At 56.2% G+C, this 10,269-nt stretch overlaps 1 protein-coding gene across 4 annotated transcripts; it reads right to left on the bottom strand.

The window, feature by feature from the left end:
- Window positions 1-977: 977 nt before the first annotated feature.
- On the bottom strand, window positions 978-9,441 carry KIRREL2 (kirre like nephrin family adhesion molecule 2). 4 transcript variants are annotated; one of them, XM_053210057.1, is made up of 16 exons: window positions 8,651-9,441; window positions 8,304-8,453; window positions 7,616-7,765; window positions 7,297-7,457; window positions 6,751-6,901; window positions 6,135-6,240; window positions 5,873-6,021; window positions 5,511-5,638; window positions 5,287-5,419; window positions 4,880-4,980; window positions 4,496-4,715; window positions 3,895-3,999; window positions 3,500-3,603; window positions 3,087-3,152; window positions 1,886-1,924; window positions 978-1,616 (listed from the first exon to the last, which is right to left on the bottom strand). In XM_053210057.1, the coding sequence occupies exons 1-16, from the start codon at window positions 8,988-8,990 to the stop codon at window positions 1,545-1,547; spliced, it is 2,175 nt and encodes a 724-aa protein (XP_053066032.1). In that variant the 5' UTR covers window positions 8,991-9,441; the 3' UTR covers window positions 978-1,544. The 4 variants fall into 4 exon arrangements, with proteins under 4 accessions (XP_053066032.1, XP_053066031.1, XP_026900494.2 ...); XM_027044693.2 differs by having other exon boundaries at window positions 979-1,924; window positions 8,651-9,439; XM_053210056.1 differs by lacking the exon at window positions 7,616-7,765 and having other exon boundaries at window positions 978-1,924.
- Window positions 9,442-10,269: the final 828 nt, after the last annotated feature.

The raw sequence follows: 10,269 nt of genomic DNA, 5'->3' as shown, positions 1-10,269 counted from the left end.
GGAGCAGCTCGGGAACCCCGGGTGGGAGCCAGCACCAGGCCCCCGCCTCCTAGAGATTCCAGGAGTCCCACCCCATGCAAGGGCCTAGCCGGCAGTCTGGGTCATAGGCTCCGCCGTTTTGAGCCCTTTCTCAGGACCCTCACCCCCAGCTTTCTCTTCCCTCAGACCCAGACACTCACAAATCAGCCTCTTTCTCTTCCAGGCATGCCAACATTGAAGACCTCCACCGTCCCCCGATAGATTTGTCTCTTGAGGTCCCAGGAATACAGGCTCTGAAATTTCCCTAATCAAGGACGCAGCAGATGAGATCCAGTCCCCTTCTTCCTCAGATCCAGGAATCTGGACTGCGGGCCCTTTCTTTTTCAGGACCAGAGAAAAAGCCCCCACCCTTTCTCCCTAGGACCTGGGGTCTTGGCCTTCTGCTCTGCTTTCCAAGGATCCCAGGTGTCTGGACCTTTAATTCCTAGCTCAAGGATGCATAAAACCAAAGCCCGTAGGTCCTTTCTTTAAGGATGACCTGAGTCAGGTACCCAGCACCTCAGGACAAGGGCCTCAACCCTATCCTTGCTTTAAGGACCATGGCATTTCTATTTTCTCACCCCTAGCCTCTCCCACCCTGCCTACTCTTCAGGGCTCACTGCTTTGTCTCCTTAAATAACTGTAGAATTCTGTTTTCTGCAAGCCAACTGGGGCAGCACTATCATGTATGTGCATCTGTGCATGTGTGTTTGTGTAGATGTATGTTAAAAGAGCCTGGAGTGCTAAATGGGTAGCAAAAGGCTGGGAGGTGGCTCAAGGTTTTGTTCCTACAGCCACTTCATCGCCTAGGGTAGAGAATAGGGTAGAGGAAGGGTCTTAGGGCTGATTTAATGGACCCCTTCCTTGATGGAGGGTAATAATGCCAGGAGGATCTCCAAGACGCATTCACTTATTGACTTTTTTTTTTTATTATTAAACATAAATATTCTCATTCCAAGATTCCACCCCACCCATCCCACACTACTCTCCTCTCCCCATGATGGTTCTCACCCTATCCTCATTCCTTGGATTCAGTTCATCCAGGGCCCTTAAGGAAGTTGAAAGGAATCGAGATGGTGGCCATCTGGGGTTCCCAGAGAGTAATTAGCCATACTGGCTGCACTTGAATTGGCCAAGCAAAGGGTCCCTCAGGGAGAACCAGGACAGGGCCTGGCCTGGCCTCCATCTTAACCTACTTTGCCTTTTTCTCAGTATAGGTGGTCATCTTGAAATCTCTTCTTTCCACACCTGGAAACAATTTCCATCCCTGCCTTCCATCCCATCACCCCCTGTCCCCGTCCGTCTACAAAGAGCCCATCTGCCATCTTGAATCTCTTTTACACAGGGGAATAGTCGGTCATAGTGGCCATCTTGCTCCCACTTGGGGACCTCAGTCCCCTTTGACTGAGCTGACTGTACACCAGTAATCCAGACAATTGTAATGATCTTTCTCTCCCATCAGTGTTCAATTTTGGAGGAGTAAGGTCACCATCTTGTTCTGGTTCCTCAGAAATCAGGACAATCCATTATGGCAAGTTGAAGATCCCAGGACTCTTCACTTGGAGAGGTGTCACACATGAGTTTGGAGACGTGGGTGGCTGGGTGTGGGGAAGGCAGCGTATGGGAAGGGTGGAGTCCTGGGGGTCAGATCTGGGGGTCCAATGGATGTAGGTTTGATGTAGCTGGTGAAAGCTCGAGGATGGGGTGTGGTGAGATAACCTGCCCGAGCTCTATACAGTCTGCAGGGTGGGACCATGCCTAGGTGTGGGTTGAAGTCATAGAAGGTAGGGGTCCCTGGAGGTCCAAGGGGGGAGGGGGGCGGCAAGAAGAGGCCGCCTCCAGGGCCTTCACCAAGGCTCAGGCTCACACTGACTCCTCGGACCTTGTAGTAACCATTGGTTGGGTCCTGAGGGACAAATGGGATTTGTTAATGTATGTGAGGATATAAGATGGGGTGAGGGTCACTAATGGAGAGATACACTTAGAGCCAGACCTAGAGAGAGACAAAAAGACAGAAGCAAGAGCAAACAGAGACCCAGAGTCAGAGAGATAGACATACAGACTGATAGGAAGACAAATTGGGACAGGAAAACAGAGACAAGAGATAAAAGGACAGACGGAAATGGGCAGAGAAAGGCAGCGACAGAGGAGTATAGGCTTGCCGAGGGCTGGTGGCTTGGAAGGAGATGCAGTGGGAACAGAGGGGTTGAGACCAAGACATTCATTCATTCATCTGCCCACCGGCCCCAAGGCTTTGATTCTGTGTCATGTCTTATGCTGCTGCTGGACATGTCTATCAAGGGGAGAGACTGGGCCCTGCCTACATGGAGATCCCAGGCCAAAGAGGAAATGGCAAATCACCAGAGTCCAGGGGGGTCAGGGTAGTGATGAGGGAAATACAGGCAGAGTGAGAAGGCCTGATGGGGAAGCACAAACAGGATTTCAGGGCTGGGATGGGAATCCAGGGCAGAGTGGTCCTAGTTGTGGCAGGTGGAACACAGACAGAATGATCAGGGCTATGAGTAGGGAAGCATGGACTTTCTAGAACAAGAAATGTGTGAGCTGAGACCAGAGGAATGAAGGGCAGAATTAGGTAGTATGGGAAGGAAAGTGGTGTTTCAGGCCAATAGAATAGCATGTGCTAGGTACAGAGGGGACAGAGAAGGGCTCTGGGCTAGGGACTGAGGTCAGTGGAGGCCGAGAGAGGGGACTTCAAAGGAAGGGCCGGTTTGGGGGGAAGTGAGGCCAGTGTGGGAGCTGGTAGGTAGGAAGGGGCCTGGCAGAGGCATCCAGGAGACCTGAGGCAGGACTGTGATGGGAAAGCACAGGCAGAGTGAGCCCTGATGTGGGGCTCCAAGAGGGAGGCCAAGGCTGGGACACATTTGTGGGCATTATCAGCAGCTGTGCAAACAGGACCTGGAGGTGGGTGAAGTGGCCCAGGAGGCAGGAGGAAAGTGTGGAGGGGGCTAGGTCCTAGCTCTGGGGGCAAGAGAGTGAAAAAGGAGGGGACCAAGCAGGGAGAGAGCTGGAGACTCAGTGAAAGGAAACCATCCCTTCCCAACACTTACCTTGGTCTCCAGAGCCCCTTCCTCATCCAGAACCAGGTCACTGTGATCCGTGTGCACGATGGGGCCCTGGGATAGGGTGCTTAGTGAGAGGGGGCACTCAAAGGATCCTCCTGGTCCAGCGCCAGACCCTAACAACCCTCAGTTGGACAGTGGAGGCCAGGCAGGAGGGACCAAGAGCACCTGGAGCTGGGGTCTAGACTCAAGACAACAAAGGGCCCTGGGGACGTATTTGGTCTAGGAGATAACTGGGTCAGGAGTATATTTGGACTTGGGGGACATGTTAGCCCGGGATTACTTATTAGGATGTGGACCGCCTTTGAGTTTGGGGGCTCAGTGGGGACTGGGAGAACAGTTGGGACTGGGTTACTAGTTGTTCTAGAGGCTGAGTCTTGTCTGGGGACCCTGCATCCTACCCGGTCCTCGCCACTGCCGGTCTCCTCCTCTTCAGGGCCTCTTGAACTGGAGCCATCACTGCTGCCTGGGATTCGTACCAGGTTCTTTTGCTTGGAGAAAGAGGCTGAGGCCAGGGACAGTGGGAGGCAGAGATAAGTGATGGGGCAGGGTCATGGTTTGCAGAGACCAATGAACAGGAAGAGAGAGGGCTGGGTTGGGTCAGGAGGCTGGGAACCAATGAGAACCTGCAAGGGGGAGGAGTGTGACCCTGAGGAGAAGGACTTAGGGCATGAGGGAGGAACCAGGGTCTGAAGGTGAGTCTGAGGCCAGAGAGGTGAGACTGGGGCGGGTCTCAGCCAGGTCAATGGGGGGAGGGGGCTGGGGGATGGTGCTGAGGTGGGGCTCAGTCACTGACCCTTGCCATGGCGCCAGCAGCAGAGGGCCACCCCAATGATGACCATAAGAAGAGTCACGGCTGCAGCAGCCACTGCAGCCACAATCCGCACTGTGGGCAGCAAGTCTACAGGAAGGAGAGGGGATGTTCTGAGGAGGGTAAGCATGAGACCCAGGAAGAACTGGCGAACAGGGACTCAGGACTTGCTTGCGTTGGCGTCTCTGGATTCAAAAAGTCCCCAAGTTTGGGGATACCCAAGTTTGTAGGTCCCTTAGCTTGAGGTCCCTTAGGCTTACAGGCTCACGAATTTGAGGTTCCACAAGTTTAAACTCCCTGGCTCTAGGGAGCCCTAGAGTTTGAAGGGTTTTTAACTTTACCATTCCCCATATTTGGAACTTCCTTTCTTTGGGGCACCTAAGTGTGAGGGGGGGGAGGTCTCTCAGTTTAGAATTCCGTATTTGAAGGAATTTACTGTTTTGAGGGTCTCAGGATTCAAGGGACTCATAGTTTTGAGGCTTTCAAGATTTGAGGGTGTCTGCATTTGGAGGTCTTTGATTTAGAGACTGTGGCGTGTGGGGGTTTGGGATCCTCAGATTTGGAGGCTTCAGGCCCAGGATCTCACCTCTACGCCCCAGGCTGACCCGGGCGCCTCCCTCACCCAACCGGTTCCTGGCACTGCAGTTGAAACCCCTGCTGAAGTCCGATTCCAGGGTCCCCGAAATGTGTAGCACAGAGATCAGGGCTGGGCCCTGGCCCCCGCGGCCCTCCGGGGCTGGGAATGTCTCCACCAGGAACCGACCCTGCGACCCGGCCGCCAGAAAGCCCTCATCCCAAGACCAGACCTGGGGGCACACACAAAAAGGAGGTCATTAAGGAGACTGGAGAAGGAAGGAAGGGCAGGCAAGGTGTCGAAAAGTTAGAGGTGGTCATAGCAGTTTTGGGGGTCTGGCTTGGGAGGACAGGGATAACAACTGGGCTGGTCGTGAGAGCGGGGACATTCCCTTACCACAGCATCTGGGGCCGGAGATGCAAAGACTAGACATTGCAGGCGGGCGGGGCCCCTCAGGAAGGCGGGCGCAGAATGCAGGGCGGTCACAATTGGGGGAGCTGTTTTGGAGATTGTGGACCAGTCATACAGAGGCCCTGCCCTCAGAAACGTCAGTTCTCAATAAGGCGGGGCCAGGTCTCGGCACTCTTCACTAAAGCCAATCAACCAGGCCACGCCCCTCAACAAACCCCGAATCCCTCAGAGGCTCGCCTTCGCGTGGTCTGGCTCCCAGCCCCAGGCCCCGCCGTCCAAAAAGCTCTCCCTCTCAAGGGCACGCCCACCCCCGTTTAGGGCTGGCCCCCTCTGCCCACTCTGTGTCCCGTCCCAGTCTCTGCCAGGTCTTCTAGGAAGCGCCACTTTCTCACCGTTCACAGTCAACCTAGCCTCCGCAGCGCCGCCCCCCAGGCCAGAGAGCCCCGGCTCAGCTCTGCACACGTAGTCGCCTGCATCCTCGGGCCCCACCGACGGAAGACGCAGCGTGGGCCCAGAGCCCAGCACCTGGGAGAGGGTAGGGGCATCAGGGGCAGGACCTTGGGAGGAAGTTCTGTCCACCGCCAGCCACGGCCACAGGCTTTAGATCGGGTCTCACCTGCGCGTCCCCGCTGCGGGTCCAAGTTACCCGTGGGAGCGGGTTCCCGCGCCAGGCACAGCTGAAGGAAGCGTCTCCCCCTACGTCTACAGACATGGGCTCCGGCCTTGCCTGCAGAATCGGCCCGACTGGAGGAGAGGAGAGGAGAGGAGGTGTCACATGGTCGGGAAGGGATGCAACTTCAGACCCAGGATCGGCTACTCTGAAACGACACCTTCCCGCCCCTGCTCCCCGTGGCGTTGACCCAGCACAGCCAATCCCTGCCTACATCCTTTTCCGTCCCACCTTCTCCCGCAGCCAGTCGCAGCCACGCCCCCCATCTGCCCCACTTTGGCCACACCCAGGGCCCCGCCCCCGCTCACACTGCACTTCCAGCGCTGTGCTGCGGTTGGCGCTACCCACTGCGTTGCTGACCTCGCAGGACACTGGCTCAATCAGGAATGAGGCGTCTGCCACAACCTCCAACATTGGTCCGCGGGCCCCGAGCACGGGGGAACCTCCCTTTGCCCACCTGCAGAGGCAGTGAGGCTGCTCATGTTGTCCCTGCTCCCCTGGCACTCCCGCGCATGTCCCAACCCTAGTCCTCCCTAAACCCTGCTCTGGGCTGAGGAGAGGCGACCTCACCTATAGCCTGTGACAGGAGGTTGGGCTGTTGCTTGGCACAGGAAAGTGACCTTCTCTCCCTCCAGCACACTCTGTGGTTCTGCAGACAGAGTCACCACTGGGGGATCTGTGGAGGTAGGTCAATGGTTAGCGGTGGGCAAGGACCTGGAACACCTCCATGGAGCATCTGAGTCCAGTGCCCAGCCTCTCCACCCCAGGAGTCTGGGTCCCCACTCTCCTCTTCCTTTTTTTTTTTTTTTTTTTTTAATGTTTATTTTTGAGAGAGAGAGAGAGAGCACGCGCGAGCATGAGAGGGGGAGGGGCAGAGAGAGAGGGAGACACAGAATTTGAAGCAGGCTCCAGGCTCCCAGCTGTCAGCATAGAGCCCGACGTGGGGCTCGAACTCACAGACCATGAGATCATGACCTGAGCCGAAGTTGGAATTTCAACTGACTGAGCCACCCAGGCGCCCCTCTCCTCTTCCTTTTGAGCTAAGAAGTCCAAGACTCCAGTTCCAAATTTCCCCAGGGTCCCAGGTCCACAGCCTCCTCTTTCCTCAAACCTTGGAGTCCAGACCTCAGGCCTCTCTTTTCCCAAGGGCCTGCAGCCTGGAGGGTCAATTTTTAACTGCACTCACACTGCAGGCTTAGTGTGATAGCTGTATCCTTCCCTGAGGGCAGGGCCTGGCTCCGGGCCCGGCAGACCAAGGTGGCTCCGTCATCAGCGCTGGAAGGAGTCAAGGATAAGATGCTCTCCACCGACCTAGTGGTTCCTTCCTTCAGCAGGGTCTGGAGGTTATGAATAATAATAATGATTTCATCTTCTTGCTATATTGTGTTTACTATGTATCAGGCACTTCAAAGTACTTTAATCCTCACGATTACCCTATGAAGTGAATATTATTGTCCCTATTGTACAGATAAAGATAAGGAAACTTGAGGGACAGAGAGGTTAAGTTACCTGAACTCAAGATCAATCAACTAGCAAGTGATTTGATCAACTAGCAAGGATTTGAACCCGAGATGTCTGGCTCTGGAATCCTTACCCTTAATCACATACTAAGGGTCCTAACCCTTGGACTTCCTTCCTCCCATGCCCTTTTCTCCTCTGGATAAACCTGTGGTCTGAGCAGACCCCAGATTTCCCTGAATGGGCAAGAGCTGCACAGGGATTTCGACCTGACCTGGTGGAAGGTGGTCCCATCCAGACGGATCCCATCTCGGAACCACAGCAGCTCAGGGATGGGGCGGGCATCCCCACGGCTCCGACAGGTCAGATTTGCAGGAACTCCAGCAACCAGAGACACAAAGGGGCCTCCCAGTACCTGGGGGGCTTCTGGGGGTACTGTGGGGTGGATTGGAGTCAGAGCTGGACCCTGGGCCCAGAGACCCCAATCTTCCCAGCTCTAACTAACCACCCCCTGGGCTCCTCGGACTCTGACACTCAGCTAAGCACTGGCTGTCCCCCTGGGCTTCCCAGGTACAAGTGGATTGAGTCCTCACCCAGCACATGCAGTTGGGCTGGCCGAGAGCGGAGGCCTGCTTGTGTAGCCTGACATTCATATGATGCTTGATCCTCTAGCTCCACAGGCCTAATGTAAAGGTCGTGCTGGCCACTGGCTGCGTTCCCTGATATCCAGTACCGGGACCACCCTGAAGTTAAGGAAGAGGCAGTCACAATGATTCTGAGTTCCTGGCCTCAGTCTCCTTTCCCAGGCACCCCACACCAGAAAGACACCAAAAAGTGGGTGCTGAGCCAGAGAGACTAACCCTCTCGCATCCAGAGTCATGGCAAACTTGGGGGTGAAAACGTCAGAAAAAAGAAAACAATTGCTATAAAAATCAGATTAGTACTATGTCTGGGGTGAGGAGAGGGCTATGGTAGGAGAGGGAATAAGAAAGCTTCTGAGGAGCTGACAAGGGTCATGAGTAGTAGTTACACGAGTGCCTCCTTTATTTGGCAAATCCTCCTTTTGTGTTTTATATGCCTTCCTACATTTATGTAGTATTTTATAATACAAATAAAAATCTCCTACCCCCTAAAGAAGCTAAAACTTCAGTTCTCCCAGATGTTTATCTGAGCCCATCAATTTCCTAAATTTGAAAACATTAAAATAGAGACTTCAGATACGGCGCAAGCTCAGCACCCCCACCTGGAGCCAACCCCTCCTGAGTAGAGGAACAGTCTCACCTGGTAGGTCCCTTTCACCCCCTAGAGCCAGCCCGTCCTTGGTCCACTGAACCAGCCCCCAGTATTCGCCCAGGGCACAGGGCAGCCGGGCCTCAGCCCCCAGCAGTGCTACCAGGTCATCGGGTTGTTGCAGGAAATGGGGCGACGGGCCTAGGAGAATTGGGGGAAGGGAGTAAGGTTGAGTTTAGCAACGATCTTAGCTCCCTCATTCGGGACCCAGGAGTCTAGGCTCCCGAAGTTCTCCTCCGGCAGATCTAGGAGTCTGAACCCCCAGTTCCATCCACCCCAGGAAAGAGGCAGCTGGCAAACAATCCTCCCCCCCCAAATTCATCCGCCCCTGGAGGTACCTGCATGCCCTCTGAGGCAGAAGAGGAGAACGAGGAGGGCGGAGACTAGCATCCCCGTCGTGTGTCCCCCAAGATTCCGCAGACTTGCTGCACGGGCTTTCCTGCTAACTTCTTCCTCAATAGCACACCTCTCACGACCCTGGTGGGAGCTCCCTTCGCGCCCGGCTCTTCGCCCCAGGCTAGAGGCCACCCCGTTTCTGGCCTGGAGTTCCCCCAGTCTGCCCAGCTGCAGGCTCCAACACTCTGAAACACAGGCGGGTTCCGCGCCCTCTGTCTCTGAGAGACCGGGGAGGGCCCGATCCCACTCGCCCCGCCCCCTTGGAGACCCGCCCTTTCCCATTGAGGAACTCGCGCGGCAGAGACTTGGATGAATGGGGGCAACCAGGGCGGGGTTTCCCCGCGGGCGGGCGCCCCAGCCAAATTGGGGTCTGGGAGCCAGAACACCTGGGTCGAAGAAGGGCGTCCCGGCTGAGTTGGACACCTGCACCCAGCCAGGCTTGTGGGAGACATGGCGGGGGGAGAGAGTGGAAGAAACTTGCTCAGCCCAGGTCCTCGGAGGGACTGCGCTGAGTGGAAACGAAGCTATAAACGGGAGCCTCTGGGGCCTCGCTAGTTTCCGCGCCCTGGGGAGGCGGGGCCCGGGCCCCCCCTGGGCCTGAGGGTCAGGAAGAGGACACCGGGGTCCCTGGGGCAACCGGGACCCCCGAGAAGAGGAGGGGGTCCAGCTCTTCTCGCTTCAAAACCCCTCTTAAAAAGGGGTTGAACCCCTTTTGCTGCAACCCATAGCACGTCCAAGGATCCAGGAATCCAGGCCCCCAGCATCCCCCCCCTTCCCGAGACCCCGCAGTCCCGGCTCAGCCCCTCGTCCCCGCTGTGGTTGCTGGGCGACGGCTGGGAGGCGGCGGTGCCCGAGCTGGGGCAGGCGGGGAGGCTGGGAACCGCGCAGCTTGTCCTGACGGCCGCCTGCCGCCCAGCTGGGGCGTTCCCACGCTTCTGGCCGGCCGGTGCGCTGCGCAGCTGGCCCGGCAGGTGGGCGGGACCCCGAGCCAATCGAGTGCGACCTGGGGGGGCTGGGACCCTGGGTCTGACATTCCTGAGCCTGTAGTGACTGGGGGCCCACACTCAGGTTCTCTCTCGTTCCTGAGCTCAGATTCTGAAGTCCTCAAATGGCAGGCGTTTGGACTCTAGGATTCTAAGACTGGGCGAACAGACCTCTGTTGACTGACAAGTTAATGGCCTGAACTGCCAGTTTCTGAGGAGCTGGGGACTCAGCTAGGTCCCCTGCCTGCAGCATGGCGCAGTTGGGAGAGGATGATAGGGGGTCGGAAAATCTGGTCTTAAGTCTTAGAGTCAGTGGATTAACCACCAATCTCTCCCACCCCCACGCAGGCCCAGGAGGATTTGAAAATCACAGACGGTGAACATCTGCCCTAAGTCCTGTGTGTGCGTTGAGGGGGGAGGGTTGGAGGCCTCAACTCCTAGGACCTTGGGGAGAAGCTTCAGGACTCCTGAGTCTGAGAGACTTCTAGGTCTGGCGGCCTGAACTGGCTTCCTTCTGGGGACTCCAGTGACTGCATTTTGACATAGGATGAACTTGGAGCCAGGACTCCTGAGTCTTG

This window comes from Acinonyx jubatus, chromosome E2 (assembly GCF_027475565.1).
Source record: "Acinonyx jubatus isolate Ajub_Pintada_27869175 chromosome E2, VMU_Ajub_asm_v1.0, whole genome shotgun sequence".
In the NCBI taxonomy this organism is placed as follows: domain Eukaryota; kingdom Metazoa; phylum Chordata; class Mammalia; order Carnivora; family Felidae; genus Acinonyx; species Acinonyx jubatus.
The sequence above is the reverse complement of the archived record's forward strand: the minus strand, read 5'-3'. Positions and strand labels throughout refer to the sequence as shown.